General features: G+C 41.5%; 2 protein-coding genes across 2 annotated transcripts; both read left to right on the top strand.

The window, feature by feature from the left end:
* Positions 1 to 1898: 1898 nt before the first annotated feature.
* Positions 1899 to 16976, top strand: C11H7orf31 (chromosome 11 C7orf31 homolog). Its single transcript, XM_054990936.1, has 7 exons — positions 1899 to 2032; positions 3864 to 4034; positions 8313 to 8437; positions 12540 to 12628; positions 13027 to 13195; positions 13406 to 13497; positions 16221 to 16976. The coding sequence occupies exons 1-7, from the start codon at positions 1899 to 1901 to the stop codon at positions 16974 to 16976; spliced, it is 1536 nt and encodes a 511-aa protein (XP_054846911.1).
* Positions 16977 to 21744: 4768 nt separating this feature from the next.
* LOC129337229 (cytochrome c) lies at positions 21745 to 25021 on the top strand. The gene is made up of 3 exons (XM_054990762.1): positions 21745 to 21850; positions 23239 to 23415; positions 24609 to 25021. Exons 2-3 carry the CDS (start codon positions 23247 to 23249, stop codon positions 24755 to 24757), a joined length of 318 nt encoding a protein of 105 aa, XP_054846737.1. The 5' UTR covers positions 21745 to 21850; positions 23239 to 23246; the 3' UTR covers positions 24758 to 25021.
* Positions 25022 to 25725: the final 704 nt, after the last annotated feature.

Below are 25725 nucleotides of genomic sequence, written 5' to 3' on the forward strand. Positions count from 1 at the left end.
GGAATTTTGAAAAAGAATTTTGGGAAAAAATTTCTGCACTGGCAGAACGAATCTGTTGGAATTTAGATTTGTGAGATTGGTTTGGGATTTTTAGAGGTCCCCTCCTTCTTGCATATTTTAAAATATGATTCCAAAGAAATGAAATGTTTGGGAAAGGGAGTAGAAGATTTCACTTTTTGTAGAGGATACAGAAAGGAACAAAATTCTTTCTCTAAAAGTGTAATTTTCCAAGCTTACTAACATTTATCTCATTGTAATGCATTATGCTGGGTTCCAGGAAGTGGTGTCCCTTCCAGGAAGCGGTGTCACTTCTGGGAAGCGGCACCACTTCCAGAAGTGACATCATCATGCATTTTGCATGCGCACATGTGATAATAGAGAGTTCCATCACCTCTTTTCCCAGAAAAAAGCCTTGCTTCCTACAACTATTCAACATCTGATCTAAAAGATGAGGTTAGATCATCGTGTGAGCAGTTTGAAGAAACAGAAATGACTATGAAGGAGCCTTGTTTCATTAATGGCCATATCTGTAAGAAGCACCCAGTCAGGTGAGCTGAAGTGGATGACGAGCTGATGGGTCTGGAATGTATACTACTGGATTGTGAAGTATTACATATGATAGCTGAGAGTGCCAAGAGGCTATATCTGTCCAGGGGCCCGCAAGCAGTGATGACTGGAATGGAAAGCAGGAGGTAAGGCCCCAGGAATAGAAAAGTTTCTGGAGAAACCATTTTGCAAGCTCTGAAGCAAGAGGAAGAAAAACCCATGGTAGAAGTGACTGACTAGTGGGGGCAAGCTGAAGTGAAACTACAGACAGCCACATACACTCACAGAAGAAAAAGTGAAAGTGTGTGGGCTGGAAGACAACAAGCTGTAGCCGCAGGCAAGGAAAATGCCTTTACAGACTGTGTACTCTCTGAAGGCCTTAATGGATGGAATCAGGTTCCTGTGACAGGTGTGCCCCAGAAGCAGGACCCTCCAACAGCGGGAGCAATCCAGAAGACTGAGTTATGGGACAAGACAGCAGGGGTTTCTATTGCCACAGTTTGAGATCATATTCAATAGAAGAGAGTGGCATAATGGAAGTCCTGGCAGCCAACAGCTTGATTGAATGAGCTCTGGTGATCTGGCACAATATATACCTGGATTAAGAAATTAGGCAAACTTTGGATCTACAGTTAAGTTGTACGTTTGTTTGCATTGAGTTTCTCCTCAAACTCTCGCTGAAGGGAAACCAAAGAAAGGGACTTTCTTCTTGATATGGCCACCATGTAGAGGAAGACTGGCATTCTCCTGTGACAACTGTCTTTCACAAATACTCCACTGATGCAATGTAGAAAAATATGAAGGATTTTTCCTTCCAGGGACTCTCTTCTGTCATTGTTTCTACAAGACCACCAGGATGTTTTTGTTACAGCTGAATCTGATATGGTATCATTATGACAATGTAAAAACTGTTCATTCAGATATGTTTATGGATTGGATAGAAACATTATTTTCTGCTAATAGAAGGCACTTCTGTCAATGGAACAGAACATCACTGTCTTCCTTTCACCATATTTCCCAAAACACTGCTCCTAGGTGGGCAAGAGATCCTCAGAAACAGCATGAGAGGAAAATTGGGGGCCTGTGAAGGGGGGGGGACTGCAAAAGTTGCCCACCTCCTTCTGCTGGTGGAAAATGCTGTTTGGATCCATCTTATGTGTCCACATTCTCTTGGTTTTGCATTGTGCTCTGCTCTGCAAAGCAATCTGTTACAGTAATGAAAGTAGTCAGGCATTGTTTCAAAGCTAGCTACCTGTTTAAACAGACCTTATGTGTCCAGATGGTGCAAATGTAGAGCTGTTTGCTTTGGTCACTAATTTCATATCTATGGATCCTCTCTGTTGATATTAAAGATGGAGGTGCACCCAAGGTTGTCCTATTACAATGATGTGCAAGACGGAACAGCTTTAGTAACAAAAACCTTAGAAACTACTGAACACCTGACTCCACTCCATATTCCTCCTGGACCACCTATACTACCGGATAGGTAAGAAACACTATTCATTGTTTATTTCTGTTTGGTCAGTATCTTGTATCTAGCTGGTTTTTCCTTTGCTGTATACTAAGAATACGTTCATTTTGTTTTGCACATAACACATCAAATACTTGACATTTTACATTTGTCAATTGGTGGATAACTGGATTGACATACAATAAGATCAACTGTGTTGTAATGATTAGAGTATTGGTTGGACCAGGAAAACTTGAGATTCCAATCCCTAGTCTTCCCTGAAGTTCAAGGCTGGGCAAATCATTCTCAGTCATTCTCTCTCAGTCTAACCTGCCTCACAAGATTGTAGGGGGATAAAACAGAAGATGGAACTAAGTTTAGCATCTTGAGCTTCCTTGAAAAAAGATTAGATTAAAATGGAATAGATGGTTATACAGACAGGAGTGACTGTCCTTAATTGATGTTAAGCATCTGACTTTTCTCATTCCTAGTGAAATATATTGATCATCTTTTTGAATTGTGGTTGTTTATCCCATCGTGGCTGCAGTTCTATACATACATACCCGGAATTAAGTCCAAATAAAATTGATGGGAATTATTTCTAAGTAAAGATGCCTAGAACCAGACAGCATGTCATATTAAGTAACTATTTGCTTTCTTTTTACTATAGCAGGAAAGGCTTGAACCTGTATCCCTCCAATATGCAGGTGGAGAACAAAGGGGTGCAAAGTATTTACCTTTGTTCCATTCGCAGCACATTTTTGCCCCTGCCTTCCCAATAGATGCAGCCCCAGATTATGGAACAGATCTGGCAAACCCACAATATTGGGGGGGGGAGCACTCTTCCAGACTATAACAGGGGGATGTGCTATGCACAGAAACACTGATAAGAAAAATTCTGTTGGGTGCAAGCAGGAGCTGAGAATTGTGGTTGGACAAGGTCCCGTTCAGACATATATGTGCTCAGTCGCTTTTTCTCCTTGTGTACATTCCCCCTGCTTGGAGAAATGAAATCAGAACAGCAAGGCACCAAAAACAATAGATGTGAATTATTTGATTCCTTGCAGAATGCCAGAGATAATTTTATTGGGATTAGTTATCTTTCTGATGTTATCAAACAGTGTATATTTGGATCAGATATTAGTTGATTACATTCTAAATGCAGATCTTTTGTTTTCACTGAGACCAAACAAGCAAAGCCACAACTATGAATCAGGAAACATTAAAAGGAACTTTTAAAAAAAAGATTGTTAAATAATGTTCTATTATTTAAAGCAGAGAAATGATCTCATTGCCCAAAATGTAGTGTTAATAATAGTCTGCTGGCTACAACAAACAGGTTTGCCATGAGCTTCTAAACTAAGCTGATGACACTGAAGCAGGGTCACCAGGTCTCCCTTCCTTAACAGGCTGAGCACCAGTTCCTCCACATATGCATGCGCAAAGTGTATGCACACTCCGTGGAGCTTGAAATGACAGCACTTCTGGTTCAAACCTTAAGCAATGGTGTCTCCAAGGGGCCGATTCTTTAGGAACTGGCCCATTAGGAGAATCAGCCCCTGAGATACCGTTGCTTCTGGTTTGAACTGGAAGTGGCATCATTTCAAGTCCCACAGAGCATGCATGCTCCTTCTTGCTGAATGTTTCATCTGCCTCCTCACACCCTCCTGGCCAGGTGGGCTGTGAACCCTTCATTAAAGAGATGAGAAACAAGTATTATGCATTTCATAACATAACAAGCTTCACAGAGTTACTCCCATTGATTTCAATAGGCTTAGAATGGAGTAACCCTTCTTAGGATTGCACTTCCAGTCACTTAGATGGCCATTGCTACAGCTGGTCTTTCAGAAATTTGGTCTCATTTCAGATATGAAGAACTAAGGGATACATTCCAGCTGTGTAAGCCTGTCTTGAGAGCAGGACAAGAATATGGAGGAAGTGAGCCCATGTTACCAGAAACACACAGAAACTATGAGCCGCCTTATGCGTTTGATAATGAACACCAATACTATGGCTCTTCCAGAGACGGCCCACTAAGGTAGGCATACTTCATGTCTTTGGACTGCTGTATATTGAATTTTAATTTGGAAGAACATGTGAACTTTCCTTACCTATGATCATATGGTAAGCTTGAACATGCAAAGTCTGCAATGCTTCTTAAAGGATCAGCGACTGCAACATGGTGATAATTGCTGGGCAAAAGTTCAACAGCAACTGCTGGTCTTGTATAATCTTAAACCATTGAATGTGCATACCTACAGGCATTCAACAATGTGACCAAACTGTCTTTTATTCTTTATGCAGTGCCTGAGCCTCTGGTTTCTATGGTGCACCAGAAATGGACACTTTTAATGCAAGAATAGTACATTACCACACCCATATCAAAGCAGAGCAATAAGTGGATTATTCCCTTGAACTGGGGAACCACTTTGTTACTATTCTTTGAAAGTCCTGTGAACTTAGAGTTCCATAGAATATGATGCTGAGGGCAAAGTGATTCATATTGACACTAACAATACCTAGCATAGATAAGACACTTCTGAGGTATTCAAGATATTCAGCATATAGCAAGCCTCAGAAAAGCCTGTATGGTACACCAGTATTATTGTCTACATATTGCATTATGAGAGGCAAAACGTACAGGCAGTAACTTGCCTGAGTGATGATTTCTTATTTTTCTTCTTATTTTATTATTCTATATTTCTATATAGAAATATAATACAACATGTATAGCACTTTTGAGTGTTCTAAGCATGTCCCATATGTTATTTTGTAGTAATCCTTACAGTGACCCTGCAAGGTAGATTATTACCTCCATACTGCAGCTGGGATAGGAGTGCTGAGAAAAGGTAGCTAGAGTAACAAGTCAGACACTGGTAGTAAGAGATGCATCTGTTAACCAAGGAACCAATGAACTTAAGAAGCTGCCTTATACCAGTCAAACCAGTGGTCCACCTAGCTCAGTTGTGTCTATTCTGACTGGCAGAAACTCTCCCAAGGCCTTTCCCAACATCTGCTACCTTAAATCCTTTAACTGGAGATGCAAGGATTCAACCCAGGACCTCCTAGATAAAAATCAGGAGTTCAGCTTCTAAGCACTGAGCCACCATCCCTCTCCAGTGGTTGTGCTGCACTTGTTTAAATGGGTTATTTTAAAATGTACATGGTAGTTTCATATTGAAAGACAAACAATTGTGTTTACTCACACATAACAAACCATGTTGTTTGCTCTTACCTTGAGACAATGAATTTAAAAAGGGTGGGAAGTGGAGGCTGGACATTTGTTTTAATGGTTTCTGTATTATAAAAAATAGTTGCAGCGCCATGATTAGAACTCTAGTTAAACTGTGACCTGTCAAGTATCTTCAGGCAGATATGTTGGGTAAGGGGGAAAAGCATGGAATGTACTCCCAATTTAACCTGGCTGAGTAAGCTTTTATTGCTAGGTCACTGAGATATATGTACATATGCTACAAAACTCCATCACATCTTCCCAAACCAGACTTTAAAAATAGCACTGTACACTGAACTAGTTTATGTTCAGATTTAGAAGCTGGTTCTTAACATTTCAGTTATTAATTAATAACTGAAGATTTCTCATTGCCCTTGTTTAAAATCTTTTACTTGGCTGACTGAATTTTTTCACTGCTGTGCGATTAAAACTGCACTATATAGTTTTACCACCTGGTGGCATCAAAACACACATAGTTACTGTTATAATTAAAAAACAAACTTCAGTTACACATAAATACTGATGTTTTATAGATATAAAAGCAAATGAGAATAATATTGTAGGCTATTTTTCCCAAGATGTACCCTAGGACAATCTTACATGAGATTCTGAATGGTGTTTATGTTTAGATTTCCTCTTGAAGTTTTCCTCATTGGGTAATAAATTCCTTATTTTAAATGGCATTTATTTATTTTTAAAAATATCTGTGCTGCCTTTCTACCATAATATGGCATTCAAGGCAATGTACAAACTTCATACAGCTAAACAACCAATACAAAATCATCTTTAAAAACAGCAACAACAGAGCAATTGAAACAAAATCTCAGCAGTTAAACATTTTCCTGAGGTTTATTCAATCTGAAGAGAAACCAGAGTATTTTATCATAGCTTTATCACATGAAATAGATATAAGTGATTTTTGATGTTGGAGAATAACCCTTTCAACCTATCTTCACTTTTCCAATTCAAAACACCATTTCAGCCCCTGATTATATACAAATCATAAGAGGGCTTTAGAATATGTGAGTGATCATCATTCGCTAGCATTGCTAATATACTGTAGGAGGTAGGTAGGGAACAATTCTTTTCTTATCTAATAAGGGAAACCTTCTTATGAAAATATGAATATCAACCATTGCTAGGGTTGCTAATTTCAGATTGGTACATTCCTGGAAATTTGGGGGTGGAACTTTGGGAGAATTGAGTTTAGGGAAGGAAGGGTCCTCCTCAGTGGGGTATAATGCCACAGAGTCCACTCACCAAAGCAGCCATTTTCTCCAGGGAACTGATCTCTGATCAGTTATAATTCCAGGAGATCTCTAGGTCCTAGCTGGAGGTTGGGAACCATAAAAATTGCTCCATCCCCATTATTTTTATAAAGATGGACAACAAACCACTGTTTAATTTTTTATTTTCAGTCACCACCAGGAAATTCTATTTCCTTTCAAATTCTAGACATAAATGTCAGAATCTGGACCTCATACAGTATTTTTTCCATAGTACTTGTATGTGGTTTACATTTGCTTTAATAAAACTGGTATGTTTAATTCCAAGTCTGCAGGTAATTCAAAACAAGGATGTTTGTCATTGTTTTCCAATATCATTTTCTTCCATTAGAGTTTACAATCAAGGAATTCTTTGCTGAACCCAAGCAGTAATACATATTCTTTACCTTTCCCAGTGTTAAGAATTTATTTTCTGTTGGCTTTGTGTACCTCCTATTTCTCCAGGGTAACTTATATTCAAGAGTCAATTGCCTATATTTGACTAAAAGCACAAGGGCACTTGACCTTCTATTTCTTAACTTTTAAGAGGTGTATAAAGATATCCTTCATCATTTCTGCACAAAATTTTCTCTACAAAACTATCACTGAGAGTAATTACTGTGTTGCCTTACGTATATAGAGCATTGATCTATCTACCATGTGCTCTGGGCAGTATGGGTGACATTTACAAAGTACACTCTAAACAAATTAGCCAGTTGTAGCTGGAGTTGCCACAGCAGTCTAATTGCAATTGCCTTGGAATCATGCCCAGCAACCTTTGCCACTTTGCAACTGAACAACACTGAAGTAATTGACTTGCATCTCTGTCTTATTGTAGACTTCCTAGACTGCCGGGTAATTCAGTTGAGTAAGTATGTCTAATTTATACTGTGTTCTTCCCTGTTAGAATAAAGAAATCTTCCCATATCCTTTTTTTCAGTATCAAAGCATAAAGCAAAAAAAGTATGACTAATGTATTGTTTCCTGGCTAATGCTAGTGTTTTCATCAAAGAACTGAAGTCCCATTGAAGTCAATAGATTTCCTGCTAACTGGGCACCGTCTACCAGGAACATCAAATGCCAAAGCCATTTGGAGAATAGGAACAATGCCAGAGTAGAAACTGTGCCTCCTACTCATTTCTGTGCATCATGCACAAGAGAAGCACTTGATATATTGTGTCTGCCTTGTTATGAAACTACCTCATCCATGTTATGGATTAAGAAACATAGGTGTGTCAAAGTTCAGAAGGAAATAAAAACCAGAGTACTTGTAGTTACCCAGATGCAGAGAAGGGGTAGAGTGGGACTGCTGCATGCTAGGAAAGAAGAAACAAAGAGAGATGCCCCTTTCGTCTTTGGCATAGTCTTTTTTTAGAGGTATCAGAGAAATTTGCTGCAGGAAAAGATGATGGATGAAATCAAGCAATATCACAAATGAAGTCAGGAGGACACCTCTTGCTAGGTGTGGAGCAGTTTGCCCTTACAGCCACTTGTTTTCCACAGCCAGCAATAAGGTCCATTTGTGCACAGGCTTCACAGGATCAGGAGTGGGGACATGATCTGAAAGCACATGCTGCACCAATGTATTCAGTCTTGGGTGGGAGATCACCTGGGAACACTACCTGTACCCCTTTGGGTCCTATGGAAGAGAGGCAGGATATAAATGTAATATGTCATTTTGATCACCAATATCATTTCAAAAGGAAAGTGGAGAAATGCATTTTCTTTCTTTAAAATCCAGTGGTGTGTACCAACACCATACAACACTGGCAGCTCTGCTCCCTCATCAAATGTTTGTCAGATCTTTTCTGTTCCCTAGGGATGCAAGGAATTCAAAATACAAGTTGCCCCCAAGAGTCCCAGGTACTTGTCTTGTCGAGAGCCGCTTTCATCCTTTTCACCCCTATGTCCATACTTCTGAGGCTGATAACATTAACACTGGAGGTAAGACATTTGGGTTAAATTATGGGTTAAATGTTCAGCTGTGAAAAGGTATAGAGAAGAATAAAACTTGAGCAGTTAAGATCACTGTAGATCATATTCTCAATTAAAGATAGCAAGCCAGTGAATTCAGAGGCTTAAGATGGCACATTAAATAAGGATTTAGATACAAGAGTAGAGAGAAGGGATGCAATCCAAATGGATGTTCTTGGCAGGTACAAGAGGAAGTCATATTAGGAACATGTTTAAGCTGCTTCTGTGTTCAGGACTTGCACAGCAATACTACACAAATATCCTTTTGAAACATGAATCCCCTGTCCCCTAACCTCTGTGTAATGTGAATAATCTTCTGTGGAAAATTAAAACAAAAATCAGCTAAATATGACAGCAGCAACAGAAGAACAGGAACTACTGATCTGAATCCCAGGAGGCCAAGCCATAGAAATAATATGGCCAAACAGAGTTATTTTTATTTTATTTATGGTCTGCCTTTCTCACTGAGACCCAAGATTACAACAGTGCAAGTAAAAATACAATATAATCGACAGCTAGGATATTCATTGAGCGAAGTACAATAATGAACAATAGTTAGGAGGACATTCATGGAAACAGATAAAATAGGGAATGGTAGCAGAAAAATTATTAAACAAGCATAAAGCTGAGCACAGAGATGAATTCTATTTGAAACAAAGCGCAATTAATTTCCATGGCATGTTTAACAGAGTGGAAACTCACCAGTAGATGCATATCTACATCAGCAGACAGTACTCAACAGCGTAGCGTTTAGTTCCCCGTCCCTACCAAAGCATCTCTGTGAGCTATTTCTTATGACAAAGTCTGGTAATCTGGGTAGAAATCCCAGATTAGAAAGTTTTGCATAGTTTGCCAGGAGAACGGGGGCTTTCCTGACCTCCTCAGGCAGGCCATTCCATAATGTGGGGGCTACCACAGAGAAAGCCTGTGTGCAGGCAGCTGTTGATTTTGCCCAGCTGCAGGGTGGTATCTGCAGAAGGCCCTAACCAGATGTGTGAAGCTGCCATGGCAGAATATAGAGGGTGAGGTGGTCACACAGATACGAGGGGCCAAGACCGAGCTTCATGAAGAATTCTTGCACAATTCTAAAGAAGAGATGATAATACCGAATAGATGGTAGGCATTTAGACAGCGGAAACCGCAGTACAGTCATTCGGTTTAAAAGTATAAATACACATGCTGGAATGTTAAGAAGCATTTAATCATTAGAGGTTAATGTCATTAAGCTAGAGGTCAGGATGAATTAGACCAGGTCTGTCTAGCCAATGCCTCTAGTCTTCACAATGCTGGGTAAGAATGTTTAAGTATGCAGTGTGATCCTTCCCTAGTTAATAAGCAAGGCTTATAAGACACTGTACAATATTGGGATTAACTCTCCCCATGCTTATAACTTTCCCTCTTCAGACTGTACTTTATTATGCACCAGCTTTAAGAGCTTATAGCAGTGAATAGGCCTCCAGGTTCTATTTTTGCTTCACAGGTCCATCAAAGGATAAGCTCTATTTCAATCAAAGTTTATCAGGTTAAGACTTATGGCCTTACAAACCACATCTGGCCTCTCTTGCCATGACCTCTCAGACTTCATTTTGTTGTCATAAGACTCAACTAGCTCACCAGTTAATTCAGAAAATCCAGGGAATTTTCCAGGTCTTTGCAGGACAAAGGAGGTGAGTAAAGAGTTCCATGGTGCAGAGTGGTAAACTGCAGTACTGCAGCCCAAGCTCTGTTCACAACCTGAGTTTGATCCTGGTGGAAGCCGGATCAAAGCTGATTCAACCTTCCATCCTTCTGAGGTTGGTAAAATGAGTACCCAGTTTCCTGGGGTTGAAGTGTAGATGACTGAGGAAGGCAATGGCAAACCACCCCGTAACAAAAAGTCTGCCAAGAAAACGTCATGATGTGACGTCCTCCCCTCATGGGTCAGTAATGACTCGGTGCTTGCACAGGCAACTACTTTTACCTTTAAGCAGACTCACCATCACATTCCCAATTGACCACGTTTGGCACAGCTAGCTCTGCAACTATTATTCTAAGTAACTTATCCAATCAATGTGCTTTTTATTCACAGTACTTCGTTGCTTTTCTTCACAAAAAGATGCTTGATGATCTCAGCCCATAAATTAATTTTACTCCAGAAGCTGAAACCTCTATCATCTTTAACCCTTCTCCTTTCTGATCTCAACTGGAAAAGTCTCCATGAGGAAAGCTCTACCTATACCAATCAGAAGGCTTCTCCCCACCCCCATGTCAGCTCTCTCCTAGCCCAGGAAATAAATATGTCTTGTTACTTTTATTCCCTGGCTCCTATCAAGAGCTACTTTCAATATTCCAACCAGTGCTCAGTAAAATCTAATCTAGAAGCCCTGATCAGCTGCCTACCCAGAGCAACTTTGTCCAGTCACACAGGCATGCAGTCATATTCTGACTGTATGCCTGTGCCTTGATGTTTCACTGAACTGTCTCTGCTTATTCTGATAAGTTCCAGCCTCTGTCCTCATTCTCAAGCCTATCATGGAGGGTCATCCCTTTATTTTAAATATCTCCTCAAAGTGTATGTGTCATTCCCCTTACACTGGGTGTTAAAAGCTAAAACTCGTACCTCCTTTAGAACCAGAGTGAGAGAGAGTAAAGAGAGGTCTCTTTCTTACGATTGGCATCCTCGTGGTGAATTTTGGACCCAAGGAAGGAACGAGTCTCATTCATGTGGGCCTAGCACATGTCTTGTTGATCACACAGTAACTCCTTCTTTGAGGAATTCTTGGACTCTCCTATATGCTTCTGTAATGGCACACCATGAAAAAAGCAAGATCATTAGAGTGTACTGTCTGCAGGGAAAGCTGTATCTCCTCCTAGTTGTTGAAAGCAAACAGTTTGCAAAGCATTACAATCTGATATACACTTCAAAGCCATAAATCATAATATAAAGTAGCGATAAAAGGGACAGAGAAATATATGGCAATATAAAGACACAACTATTTTGTTTTCTCAGGTAAAAATGAATTCATGCCCCTTGCATCTTCTTCTTCCAGCCAAGGATCAGCAATTATTGTTTCCATCTGTAATAGCTTGTAATCAGGCTATTTCTGATTACAGCCTTTCTCCTTGTTCTTTACAATCAAATTGTATGAAGGGAAGGGACTTTCTCATTCATTGACTTTTCGCATTCATTTAAGGAACAGAACTGCAATTGAGAAAATGAGATGGAGACACAAGTGCTCCTATGAACACTGGGGCAGGGCATTCCCAAAATCAATCCCTGGATAGAAGAGATCGAAGATTTACATCCCCATTTTTCGGAGGCTGTGTGATTTACCAAGCTCAACCTCTATGAAACACATTTCACATTAAGTTACCTTTCAAAAGAATGGGACACAATATTTAGCACTGTAACTAGGACAGTGAGTGAAGTACAAGACACATGGCTGAACCTCAGAATCAATGCTATACAACAAAATTCCAGAAGTTATCCCAGTAATTTTCTCTACTTAGAATCATAGACTCATAGAGTCGAAATAGACTTCTAAGGTCATCTAGTCCAGTCCCTTGCACAATGCAGGAAATTCACAACTACCTCCCCCGCCCCATCTCCAGTGACCCGTTTCATGCCCAGAAGATAGCAAAAAAAACCCTCTAGGATCCCTGGCCAAACCAGCCTAGAGAAAATTGCTTCCTGACCCCAAACTGGCAACTGGCATTACCTGGGCATGTAAGAAAGGGCCACAAGAACTAAGCACTGATGTAACTCTTCCTGCCCTCCCTTTCATGAGATGCCTAAGTGAATGCACTGCAATCACAGTGGGTATGAATTCACCTTATACATTACCAAAAAGCTCATAGTAGTTTTGATTTCATTCTTTGGAATAGAAAAATGCAACAAGTAATGCCAATTTGTGTTAATCTGGATTTAAGCAGAATTTTTGAAAAGGAGAGACATAGTACGATTCTAGGCAAAGTTACATTCTTCTAAACCCATTGACTTCAATGAAGTTAGAAGGGTAAAACTCTGCTTAGGATAACACTGCAAACTCTGAATTTTATAACATAACTGAGTTTTTCCTATTACATTTGACAGGTAAACCTGACAGGTTGCATGATGGCAGCAAACCTTTGGATATTCGCAAGGAGGCTATAGGATGGCCAGGCACAAATAGAAAGATTTGTGTAAGCAATTGTTACTATAGTTGGAAAACTAATATTAATCAAAAACTGGATTAGAAAAACAGTTATCTGAAACAAAAGATGATGTGAGTTGTTTAGTTAAGCCACTCAGAATGGTATAACACTATAGAGTCCACTTTCCAAAGCAGCCATTTTCTCCAGGGGAACTGATCTCTGTGGCCTGGAGATCAGTTGTAATTCCGGGAGATCTCCAGCCACCCCCTGGAGGCTGGCAACCCTACCTTGAACTCTTATTTAGAAAGTGTATTTAGCATCTTAACAGCATCTTTAACAGTCCCAATGTCTTCCATTTAATTTTGAAAATCACTTCCGTAACATACAGCAGCATGCTCTTGTGATCTGTTCAGTAATATTTTACACATTTATTATTTTTATGCCAGCTTCCTCCATATATTGAGCGAAGTGACCTAGCATATAATCCAAATGTCCCAGAGGTTCCTAAATCCACTTTCAAAATTCCAGAGCTTAATATCTCAGCCAGAGCTGCCAACATGTTGGAAAATGTAAAGAAGGCCCTTTGGTTATCATCTTACAAGCGTGACTTCACAGGTATGTATTATTTAAAATGAACACTTAAGTAATAGAGCTCAAGATACAAGTATATTTACCTTCTGCCAATAACATTACATGTGCTCTGCCTCCTCAGATAGAGCTTTAAAAAGAAACTCATGAGAGAAGCTACTTGGGTTCTTTTTGAAAATGTGTATACAAGACTACATTTTAGCTGCCTAAATGTATGTCAAATCTGTTCTGCTTAAGGCAAAGGTCCTACGAACCCCCTGTTGTTGGATGATCATGATGTCAAGACAATTGGCAGAGCAACTGGGGAACTAGGCATAAATGTTGATCTGGTAAGTATGGCAATATTTACCTGTCAACCCAACCATATACATCAGCTTTGGTGGCAGGAGAACAAGTTATCTGTGAAAAGCATTCATGTGGGCTGATGAAAGCATTGAAGACAATAAAGCCATGCAACCAGCACAGATCTTACCTTATAACATATACTGCTGCTTTCCATCTTACATTTTCACTAGAATGTTTCCACAAGTCACTCCTGTTTCTAAAATATCACTTGTCAAAAATTTGGCTTTGACCGGGATGGTCCAAGCTAGTCCAGTCTTGTTAGATGTTGGAAGCTAAGCTCCAATTAACATTTTGATAGAAGACCACCAAGGAAGTCCAAGGAGGCAGGCAATGGCAAACCATCTCTGAATGTCTCTTGCCTTGAAGCTCCTATGGGTTCACCATAAATCAGCTGCAACTTAACAGCCCATTCCATCACCAAAAATTTGGCCATGTCACTGCCTCAGAGGTTGTGAGGTGGATGCTGTGAGTCTTTTCTAAGTCTTTCTTCAAAGTAGAAAGATGTGGAGAATGTTTTTCTTCTGATGGAGAAAGGCTTTCTTTGATGGAGAAAAGTTTTCCATAGTTGAAGGAAACCTCTCTCTGTTGGAATCACAGGACCCAACTTACTGTGTGTCGTAAGATCCAACCCTATGTATGCAGAAACAACAAAACCTGATCAACAGCCACTTTTGGAAACCATTGCCCATTCTCCACATGATGCTTTGAGACAGAAGAGTGCCTTGTAGGAACACTCCTGTATTATGGAAGGCAGGTCGGTGTGTAATTCAGGTCTCAATGAAAATGATCTGTTGTTGGCCTCACTGGATCAATACTTTCCCTTCATGAAAAAAAATGCCTACCATAGAGAAAATGGGCAAAAAGACAGGGCCAGTTACTGAAGAAAGTGGCTAGGGATGGCAGGGTTCATTGAGGCACATCTCACCTATGAGCATGTTAAGGAACCTTATGAAGTTACATTTTCTCAGTCAGTCTACTAAGTGGGAATAACAACTACTTAGTTTTCCTATTGAGTATGCGCAATAAACTTATCTGCATAATGAAGAAGCTGTACATTATCCCAAGATGCAGAAACCTGATTTAACTGAGGAAGAGATGCAGCCTGCTTTTATCAATGGGCAGACACATTAGCTTGATCCTGCCTGAATTGCTGCATAAGCCTTTTTTATTTTTTTAAATTTAAATTTTAAAACTTTTATTAAAATTGATTTAACTTCTTATAAACAATAACATTAAAGATAACAATAAAATCAGCTGCTGTAAAGTATAATGTCCGGGGTCTGAGCCCCAGCCTCCAGACTTGACAAGAGGGGACAGCAGGTCACCCGGGCTGATGGGCAAACAGAGGGGGCAGCCAGCAGGTCAACTGGTCAGCCAGCGGACAGCAGGTCAACCGGTCAGCCAGCGGACAGCAGGTCAACCGGTCAGCCAGCGGACAGTAGGTCAACCGGCCTGACTGGCAAGCAGAGGGGGCAGCCGGGGGACAGCAGATCAACCCCTCTCACGGGCAAACGGAGCCAGAACCTGCCTGTGCCAGGGGGAAAGGGCAAAGGCCCAGGGCCTCAGACGGCAGGGGGAGGCAGAGGGAGGCTAGCTAGTCCCACTCCCCTGGGGAAGGAAAGGGGACTAAGCAAGGCAGAAGGGGGCAAGGGCAGAGGGATTGGGGGCCCAGCAGTCACCCACCCAAAGCCCTTACCTGAGGAGGAGAAGCAGCAGCCCCAACAGCCCAAAGCCACGCCCCAGCTAGAAAATAGTAGCCTGGCCCAGGAGTTGCCAAAAGCCAAGCCACTCCAGGTGGGGGTATTGGAGGCACTCTGCAGGAAGCCCTGGGCAACCAGCCAAGGAGCCACAGCTGGACCAACCTTCAGCCATCAACCCAACCAGGGAGGCCGGGCTGCTAGCCAGGGGACTGCAGCTGGGCATGGCTTCAGCAATCAGCCAAGGCAGGGAGGCTGGGCAGCCAGAGAACAAGGCACAGCTGGCGCTGGTCAGTGGAGCCAGATCAGCTACCCCAGCTGCAACTGCTTGGTGCAACCCAAGACCAGGCTGGAAGAGGGGTGGGACAGTAGAAGGAAGCCCAATAAAAGCTGGCTGGGAAGAGCCCTGAGGTGGTGGGTTTGAGGAGGAGTGATGGAGCGGAGTTGGAGTGGAACCAAGGAAAAGGCAAGGAGAGTACTGGGAAGAAGAGATGGTGGAAGATGCAGGGGGTAAGCAGGCCAGGTTGAGCAGGCCAGCGAGTGGATTGAGAGGGAGTCAGGGTGATGTATACCACCCCTCCTTCCACAGAGCAGGGTCCTGTAGTATCCCTGCCCCCCCTGTGATGTCAGGAGCAGACCTCCCAGTGCCACGCCCAGCGGCAGCTGCGGCAAGCCCTGACATATAATATTAACATTCAGATGTTGTATGTCTGTTGAGTCAATAACTCAAGTTATCGGTGTGGATTCTTTCGATGTTACACAAGATTGAAAGCTTTATTTTGTTGTCAATTGTTCAGGAGGATAAGATGTATCATGATGAACCAAACAACTGAATAAGTTGTTTGTGTATATCATTTGTGTTGTGTGAGCCTTTCACAAAGTATCTTCTCAGTTCCCACCTCTTGCTACTAACTGCAGCAGTGCTCTCTATGGGTAGCCACAGATTAATAGTTGCATTTAAGCATACATATAAAGGCTTTGGTTATCAGTTTTCACTGTTTATTCCTCAGAGACAGATGTTTCCATCACACACTTCTCAAGTAAGACCCTTAGAAGGACGCATTGCACGCTTGCTTCAAAACAGACGACCTCTCCTGTCAGGTCCCCAGCAGCAGGAATCCTCAATTGTTCATATGCCTCCACTTCAATGTACACCTGATTCAGTTATACGTGGTTTTTCGGAAGGATTACTGAGCTGTGGAGAAGTGTTGCCAATTCCAGTTCAGCATTGTCCAGATACAGAAAATGGAGCCAAGAGGAGGAATGAGTATTTGGCACAGAAACGACTTCCATGGAATAGATTTCAGAAAATTACAGATACTTGGAAAACAGAAACCCTATATTTAAGGCAGCTTGCAGTACCGCCCGATCCAGACCCAGATCTGAAGCCTACAGAGTCAATTTACTATGAAGATCTGAAACCCTCCCGTTTAGATAAATATATAGTTTGGCACCATCCTGTCATTCTCAGTAAACCAGCCGCAACAGATCTAAATTATGGAAAGCATGGGAATCTCCAGGATCATGAGTTTGCTTCCAGTCTTGAAGACACTCCACCAAGGAACCCGATCCCAGAATGGATTCCTAATTGTGGAGTGGCTCGGCCTCAAACAAACTTACTTGATATTCAGGATTTTTATACAAAAACTGATACAATCAAGCGTTTGAATGACTTAACTAGAGGAGGAATCAGAGACCTCAGAGATCATGACAGAAAAGGCAGAAGGCACAAATTATACAGTTTCCATGCTTATTTCTTTCACTGAAAGACTTCCTCACCATTTCTAAAAGCAGAAAACCGGAGTTAATTAAATGTCAACCAGTTCTACCAGCTATTGCTTGCAGCTTGGCTTTTCTGTATTTCACTGTCCTAGTTTTACAATTCATTCTTGATGTATAAATATAATGACCATTAAAACAGGCCAGGCAGTTCTGATGTGGGGGAAGAAACGAGGCTAGAAAGACGGGGATGGCATTCTGGGACTCTGAGGGTCACTCCAGACATTACTTCTTTTACAAGTTTGCTGCAGAGCCAACCCATGCTCCACACAGACACACATCAGCTCTGGGGAATGGCTTCTATAAAAAAGGAGAGTGCAAATGGGCTTAGAAAGCTGCCACCAGTGGAGGGAGAGTTCCTACTTTTCTCCCAGCTTTCCCCCTCCCATGCAAAAATAGTGAAGGGGGGAGTTCTCCCCTTTCTGCTGCCACATGTGCACACAATACCTCCATGTAGAATGGCAGAAATGGGGAAATGTCTCTCCTCCAACTGTTTTTGCACAGGAAAAATGCTGGGGAGAAAGGCAGGAGTTCTCCCTCCACCCAGTGGCAGCTTTCTGAGCCCATTTGCACTCTCCTTTTTTAAACAGAAGCCAACCCTTGGAACTGTGTGTCTGCGCAGAGCATGGGTTGCCTCTATGGAGAACTCATAAAATAAGTTAACATGTAGAGTGACCCTGAAATGTGCACAGAGTTCTGTGTACACAAAGGCTGTCCACTCCCTTCCAGGACAAGAAAGTTCCACATGCTTTCCTACTGTATCCACAAGATTTTCTCTGATGTTGCAATGAATAGAAGAACTTGGCAGATTCTTAAAGCTTGGCACATCCTAAAAGCAACATCCTGTGAGGAAAAAAAACCCCTCAATCCATGCCCTGAGACTCTTCAGTAACATTGTTACCTCTTAGTAAGAATTAAAAAGACATTTACTTACTTACTTCATTTATAATCTGCCCTTTTCACTGAGACTCAAAGCAGATTACAAAATTCATAATAGTGTGATTAAAATGTGCACAAAAAAGGATACAATACATACAAATAATGTAACAGAGCTGAACTACAAAACTAGTGAACTGCAATAAATATATATAAGGAACAAAGCAATAAAAGCCGACTAAATTTCACAGACTTTCTTGAACAGTTCCATTACCTGCATTTTACAGAATGAGAGCACTATCCTGACCTCATCAGATCTTGGGTTCAAGCAAAACCTATATATGTAAATTTGGTATTTCTGGCCCTTAGTGGGATGTTTATTTCTCTCAATAAAACAAGCTTTCTTCCCTAAGCCAACCCCAAATCCTAACTAAAAGCCAAACGAAACCCTGACTAAACTGACATTCTTATGCAGAGCTTCAAATCTCTGTCAGAGAAGAGGTTTCCCCCCACCCCTTTTAAAAATGAGGCTTGTCCACCGCCTCCCATCTAGTGGAGTTCCATGGGCTCTGATTGGCTGACAAATGCTTGGACTTCCATGAGGCCAGAAATCACAAGGATTGGTCCTGAGCCCTGGAGGGGGGAGGGGGCAGGACCTTTTGGAATTGCCACAGGTACCCACTGGGGAGAAAAGCAGAGTAAGAATGAAGAAAGGAAGTAAATTTCCCTATTATAAACATGCCCTACTGAACAGTTTCATTATACTGTTCAAGCTAGAAAACGGAACACAAAGTGAAGGAGTGATCAATCAGCAGCTAACTAAAAGATATTAATCAGAGCTCCTGAGGACATACTTCAATAAATTAGGCAGCCAGCTAATGTTTGTGAATAGAGTTTCTTTTAACAGGAGCTAAGATGCATTGTAAAAATAAATGCAACAGACTTGTTTCAAACATTATTCTGTCTTCTACATTCTGTTTTCACAGATCCAGAGGAGTTAGCCGTCTTAGTCTGTAGTAGCAAAATCAAAGAGTCCAGTAGCACCATGCATCTGACGAAGAGAACTGTAATTCTCGAAAGCTTATGCTACAATAAAGTTGGTTAGTCTTAAAGGTGCTACTGGACTCCTTTTGATTGTTTTCACATCCATCTACATTTCAGTGAACAGACTCACCTTTTTAACAAGCTTATAAGTGTCTCTCTCCTAACCTGTGCTTTCAGTTCTTCATTTCAGTTTTTATGTTCAATCTACAACATGAGCAAGAATTTACAGAAGAAACCGAAGAATCTGAATAATCAGAACCTTTTGTGGCTCGTTCTGCATGGTCAACATTTGTATTCACTTTCTCTTTCACAGCTTATTTGGATGTCAGGCTATTGTGGATGGCAGGAGTGCTTTTCTATCCAAGTCTTGACAATGGCCAGCACATAGCTGCTTGTATACACCACCTCCCTCTAGTATTTTTGTGAACTAATTTCGCGCCCCCCCCCTCCACTAACTAGCAAACATGCCAAGCGCAAGCAAATAGTCAGAAAGCATTTTCAATTCATGGAGTATTGCAATAGGGATGCTTGTAGTGACTTTTCCCCCCTGTATGGTTGTACACACATATCCCAGGCAAATAGGAGCAGATATGTCCACTTTGTCCACAACTACCAATAATTGGAGGGACTTTGGGGAGGTGAATTATTTAACTAAGTGGTGCAAAATACTTTGTTGCATTGGCTTTTAAATGTAACAATAGCATATTTCACAATATATAAAACAACCAAATTTTAAAATTAGGAATAGATAATCTAAAAATTGATTATTGCCCTGGGGGAACAACCACAAGCCAGTGTCAAAGTCAAGAAAAGAATGGAACTGCTCAATAATTACCACAAATATTAACTAATCAGCACAGACTTTGAGTGCTGCTGAGTTGAATTTGGCAACAACCAGGAGTAAAAACAATTTGACACCTCCTAAGAATGCAACCTGTGAAACATACTGGAGCACATTTAAGAGAGAAGCCAAGCAGAGTCAGCTTTTCTTGCTTGCTTCTTGAAACAGTACAGTTTCCTTGTTTTGTTTAAAAAAGCAAGAACTGTACAATATAAAACATTTTATAGTAGTTCTAAAATATATTGAAAGCAGTATGAGAGGGTGGAGTCATTCTACACCCTTAAGCCATTCAGCGGGCATCACCACCTTACTATTTTTACATGCCATTTCCTAGCTTCAGCTACCATCATAAGGAATCATGCTATCATAAAGGTTACTTTAAGAATGTACAGGAACCTTAAAGTCATTAAGTTGCTTTAAGACTTCTGCTGCATCTAATGAAATGGGGTCTGGTCCATCAAAGCTTATACTACAAAGACTGTAAAGTGGACTGCTGCTTTCTGAGACCAGAAATGTCCATTCCTGCCTAAAATATTACTGAAATGCACAAAATAAAGACGTTTTGTTTGTAACCTCCTGGACCATGTGCAAAGAGACATTGTGGTGTAGCAGTTAGAGCAAGGGTCCCCAACCTTTTTGAGCCTTTGAAATTCTAACAGAGGGTGGAGGGCACAACTACAAAATGGCTGCTCCACTTGAAGCCAGCTGGGTGACGTTGGGTCAGTCACAGCTTCTAGGAGCTCTCTCACCCCATACACCTCACAGCGTGGTTGTTGTTGTTGGAATAATGACATACTCTGTAAACCACTCTGAGTGGGCGTTGTCATCCTGAAGGGTGGTATATAAATCAAATGTTATTATTTATTATTAAGGCAGAGTCCCCCCACTCCCACCACCCACACAGAAAGCCTATGTGTAGAGGAAGAGAGGTAATGTTAAAAATCACAGTTAAAGAGGAGTGAGAATAAAACCAACACTGCAGTGGCAGCTGCAGCTGAAATAACATTTTAATCTGGCCAGCCAATCAGATCTTCAGCAACCAATAAGAAGCTCTGCTTTCTAAAACCACTTGATGGGCACCACATTGGGGACCCCTGGATTACAGTGTCAGACTAGGATCTAGGAGACCCAGATTCAGCTCCTCAATCTGCTCTGGAAGCTTGTTGGGTGACCTTGGGCATGTCATGCATACACATCTTAACATACCTCATAGTTATTGTTTAGAGGATGAAATGGAGAACAATGGAAACCACTTGGGGTCCCCATTGGGGAGAAAAGTGGAGTATAAATGAAGTAAGGAAGCATCTCACCCAATAAAGTAACAGCTGATGTAGAATTTAATAATTACCATCTGATACTGCTTTTTGAAAAAGTCCACGGAACTCCTTGCCACATGAAACACTCACCAATCCTTTTACGGGTTTGTGACATAATTTCGTTACAATTACAAAATAAATATTTTCATTTTGCCTAATTGTATCTCACTCTGTGATCCCCGCATTTCATGGTCCTTTGACTCTGCAGTCTGCTGTTCATATTCTGTTATGCCAGAATAAAAATTTGCCATTTTTTAAAAAAACGAAGAGACATTCCGTTTCCTGTTGTTTGACTGCTACATCTGTGAACGCAGATCTTGCTATTACAATAGGCGTTTTTGTAGGAACAGGAATTGCAAGAGCCTCGTACACGGGGCGGAATCCCCATTTGCGTCATTTTCTCCCGGAAAGGCGGCACAATCACGTGACATGCAAAAAGCGCTGCCTACTTGCTCGCGCGCTATTGACCTTGCCGCCTGCATCAGCGCCTTCTCCTCCCCTTCCTGCGTCCTATGTCATTGCGCAACGACGAAGCCGGCGACATGAGCTCCCTCAGAGGCGCAGCTTACCCTCGCTGACCTACGTCATGTGACAGGCATATGACTTGGCCAATAGCGATTCCGTAAGTTAGCGCCCGACTGGCTGATGCCGAGAGAGGATGCTGAAGGAGGGAAGGGGAAGTTTGGTTGTAGAGACACCGGCTACTTATCCTTGCGTACGGAGTGCCCTTGAGGGCTTCTTGACACGAGAGCGCTGACAGAGGCGGGAGCGGCTGGCAGTGAGAGTGAGCGCTTCCCTTCTCCCCCCCCTCCCCGCCGCTTCGCGTAGCAATGCTAACGGGTAGCGGGCTGGGTCGCGTGCGGGGCTGGGTTGTGAGCCCACTTCCCCTTGAGGGCCGGCTGGGCGACGAGGAGGGACGCTGTCTGGGATGGGGGCCGGGGCCGGGGCGATGAAGGTCAGGCAGGTGGGGTCGGGAATGAGAGGCGAGGCCCGACGCATCCAGCCTCCAGCCTAAGCCCGTGACAGGGTTCGCGTTCAACCCCAGTGGTCCGATGGCAAGAGACCCCGCAGCCTTTCCCAGCAGGTGCCCGACGGTGACTGGCCTGCAGGGCGGCGGCGCTTTTCCTCACTTTCGGGAATCCGCCCTGTTGATACGAGAGGCGGTGGCGGCTGCTGGGGCTTCCTTTCGATCTTGCCTCCCTGGCCCGCGAAGACTGATCCCCGCCGGAAATGGGCGCCCTGGGCTCCGCATTCGCAGGCCTTGCCCCGCTGCGGGTTGGGGTCTTCCACCGTGAGGGAAGAGAGGGCTGGTAGAGTGGAGGGCCATTTATTGGCAAAGCTCTGAGCGCCCACGTGTCCTACAAATGAGGCCGGCCGGAAAGAAGATGGCTGATTCCGTGATCTTGAAAATTGTCCTTTTCAAGCTTAATACTACCGGTTTCTGGGTTATCTAGCGTTAATCTGGGGATAGCTCAAAAGCGAGGATCAAGGCAGGACACCCCTGCCACTCAGTGCCCTTTCAGGGCTTCTCCATGATTTTTCTATGTGTTCAGCATACTGTAGTCTCAAGGGGGTGGTAGATGAAAGGAGCACCCGTGTCTGAATTCTGATGATGGAGCGCTTGCTTCAAATCCCAGTTTTATGGATGTTTATTTTGAGGGAAGTCTCAGTGAGATAATTGGAGCTTTATTTCAAATGCATATGATTACATACATATGATGGTGTTTGGGGTTTTCAAAAGAGTCGGGTGAGTTATGTTGCAGGATGTAATTCACCTCTTCGCCTGCCCTCAGTCTCGCCCTCTTGAGTATGGAGACACATAAGCAATGTATCGTGAGCTGGGCAGAAATGAATACCTTGGACATATTGCCCTTTGTGGGCAGATGCATTTAAGGTTATTGGGCCTTCAGAACATTTTTGTTGTTGTTTGGAGTTGTTTGTACATTTTGACTTGTAATATACATTGCCTATAATCAGAAAACATACTATTTTTAAAAATTTGATTTTGGGGACTTCATATTAAAACTTACTATAGTATCTTCCTGAATGTGTCATAGATGTTTTCAACTGTGTGTGGATAGTTTTGCATTCTTGCCCCAGTTAATGCACACTTCAAATTAACTCCACTGACTATGGAAATCTTATATGTCTGTTACCTTTTCCCCCTATCAGTACTCATAATGGGAGACATTGAAAAGGGCAAGAAGATCTTTGTTCAGAAGTGTTCGCAGTGCCATACAGTTGAAAAAGGAGGCAAGCACAAGACTGGTCCAAATCTACATGGGCTGCTTGGCCGAAAGACTGGTCAAGCTGAAGGCTTTTCATACACGGAAGCCAACAAAAGCAAAGGTAAAATGGAATTGTTGTGACAGCCTTGCAGAATCAGACAAAAGTACATTATGAAGCAGCTAAGAATTTATTAGCAGTAGGGGAAAGAACAACAGATGATTATCATATGCAGCAAAATACCCCCAGCAAAACTGAATACCCTTTCCAGTGACTAGGGATATGTGTGTGTGCATTTATTTATTTATTCAGTAAAAAAAATTTGCGCATTTCCTCAAAGGTGTTTAAGACAGTGTGAATCATTTTTCTATTCTCTATTTTATCATCACAACAATCCTCTGAGTTAGTTTAGGCTGGAGAAGGGAGTGAATGCTCCAAAGTCACTCAGCAGTCTTCATGGAAGAGAGGATGGTTTCCTAGACATCCTCACCATCATACCATGTTTGTTCCTGCATCCCCCAGGTCTTCCACATTCCCCAGAATATGATTACTGTTCTAATCCTTCACATGCTCTTCTTCCCATATTTAACTGCAGTTTAACTCCCTTTTTCTTTGGAACTGTCTCCTCACAGCTTTTTCTTCCTTTTGGTTCTTCACAGCTGCCATTTTGTCTTAGTACAACCCAAGCAAAATTTTGCTTCCTTTCAGGATTCCTTTCCCTGCTAGCACAGGTTAGCTAGTGAAAGATCCTGCTAAATAAGGTGCTGCTGACATGGAAACACCTAGTGGTTGTATACACTTGGCAAACGTTAAAATTTAGTCATTTTGAGAGCTTGGACTTTTAAAAATGAGAATTAGATTTGTTAGAGGAATATTTGTTCCTTTGGGATTGCATGAAACAAGCTGATGAGTATTTGTGATTATGTTTTAATATGTGGTATGGTGTATTTTATATACATACCAGCATCAAGGAATGTTCTTACATTTCATGGTCAATACTTTTCATGTTAATTAAACTTAACTGTGCAGATAAAATTATCTGAAGTTGCAGTATTACTGCAGCAGTTCAGAGTGAAAGTGTATACAAGGTGGGACAATTTAAACACTCATATGCCCTTGGTAGGCTCCAGTAACTATAACCAGTCTCTTAACTGTAAAAATTACACAATGATTGGTTTAATAAGCCAGTGTTTAACCATTTTCTGGAGACAGAGTTCTGTGCCTGATTTTTCCATCCAAATCTGCTGTTTGACTTTATTCTGTTTTATTTCTGTGCTTTGGAGAATGGTGTTATAATCACTATCATTGTTTCCTAGGAATAATCTGGGGAGAAGATACACTGATGGAATACTTGGAAAACCCCAAGAAGTATATTCCGGGAACTAAGATGATATTTGCTGGCATTAAGAAGAAGGGGGAGAGGGCGGATTTAATAGCATACCTTAAGGATGCCACTTCTAATTAATGGTCATCCGCTGCCTTATTTATTTTACCAAACAAATGGAAATGACTCTCTGCGATGAGATTGGTTTTTAAACCTTCTATTTTTACATACATTGTATCTACAAAATCTTTCTCGTCAGCTAGAGAACTTTGATCATGGATGGTTGTTCAAACATATTTTCCTGTGTCATAATTTATAGAAATGTATTATTGGGCTTGACTGAATACAGTTAAGATGGCTGTCTGAAATGTTCCCTGATCATGTAATTAAAAAAAAAACCCTCAATGTTCTTTTCTGCCTTTTCTTTACCAATGATTTCAAGTGCATTTGAAGTAAGAGCCTGGTGCTTTTCATAAGCTCTCTGATCCAGGAAAATACAGCTTGTCTTTTCTTGTATGCCTTGTTTCAACTACTCAGTAGTTGCACATGACAAGACACATCACCCACATGCCATCGCTGCATATGAGCATGCTGTTAGATTTCATTGAAGTTGGAAATGCACACACAAGTGGCTCAGAGGAATAATTAAAATGTTCTGTTTTCAAGAGGACTTTGAAGGTAAGGAGGATACCTGTAGCATTGTAATAACAACAGATAGAACTAAATACTCCATTGCCAAGCATCCTGTGATTTTAAATTTGCAAGTAGTTCATAAACATTTAAATGGCTTATTATGATTACAAATTGCTTTAAATGTTACATATACAATTTAGGTATTATGAGGTAGTATCTATTAGATTAGAGTGGGGGAAAGAGAATATATAAAGAAATATGAAACAAGGGGAAACAAAACCAATTGCATAAAATAATGGGTTTCATTGAAGCCTAATATTTTGATTATAGAGTAGCTTAGGTTGTACAAGTGTAACTTGTCAAACACATTTCTGCTCAGTTCAAAGACAATACACTAAGAGGGACATGAAGACTTCCATTATACCTGGTTTTAGCCATAGGTATCTATAGCTGAGTTCTAATATTTTGTCTGCACA

This window comes from Eublepharis macularius, chromosome 11, assembly GCF_028583425.1.
Source record: "Eublepharis macularius isolate TG4126 chromosome 11, MPM_Emac_v1.0, whole genome shotgun sequence".
Classification (NCBI taxonomy): Eukaryota; Metazoa; Chordata; class Lepidosauria; order Squamata; family Eublepharidae; genus Eublepharis; species Eublepharis macularius.

Excerpts from the sequence above, each read along its gene's own strand:
- C11H7orf31 (XM_054990936.1), top strand. The coding sequence starts at position 1,899 with ATGGAGGTGCACCCAAGGTTGTCCTATTACAATGATGTGCAAGACGGA. Across the intron at positions 2,033-3,863 it reads CCACCTATACTACCGGATAG|ATATGAAGAACTAAGGGATA; the intron begins GTAAGAAACACT and ends GTCTCATTTCAG. Across the intron at positions 13,498-16,220 it reads TAGGCATAAATGTTGATCTG|AGACAGATGTTTCCATCACA; the intron begins GTAAGTATGGCA and ends TTTATTCCTCAG.
- LOC129337229 (XM_054990762.1), top strand. The coding sequence starts at position 23,247 with ATGGGAGACATTGAAAAGGGCAAGAAGATCTTTGTTCAGAAGTGTTCG. Across the intron at positions 23,416-24,608 it reads GGAAGCCAACAAAAGCAAAG|GAATAATCTGGGGAGAAGAT; the intron begins GTAAAATGGAAT and ends ATTGTTTCCTAG.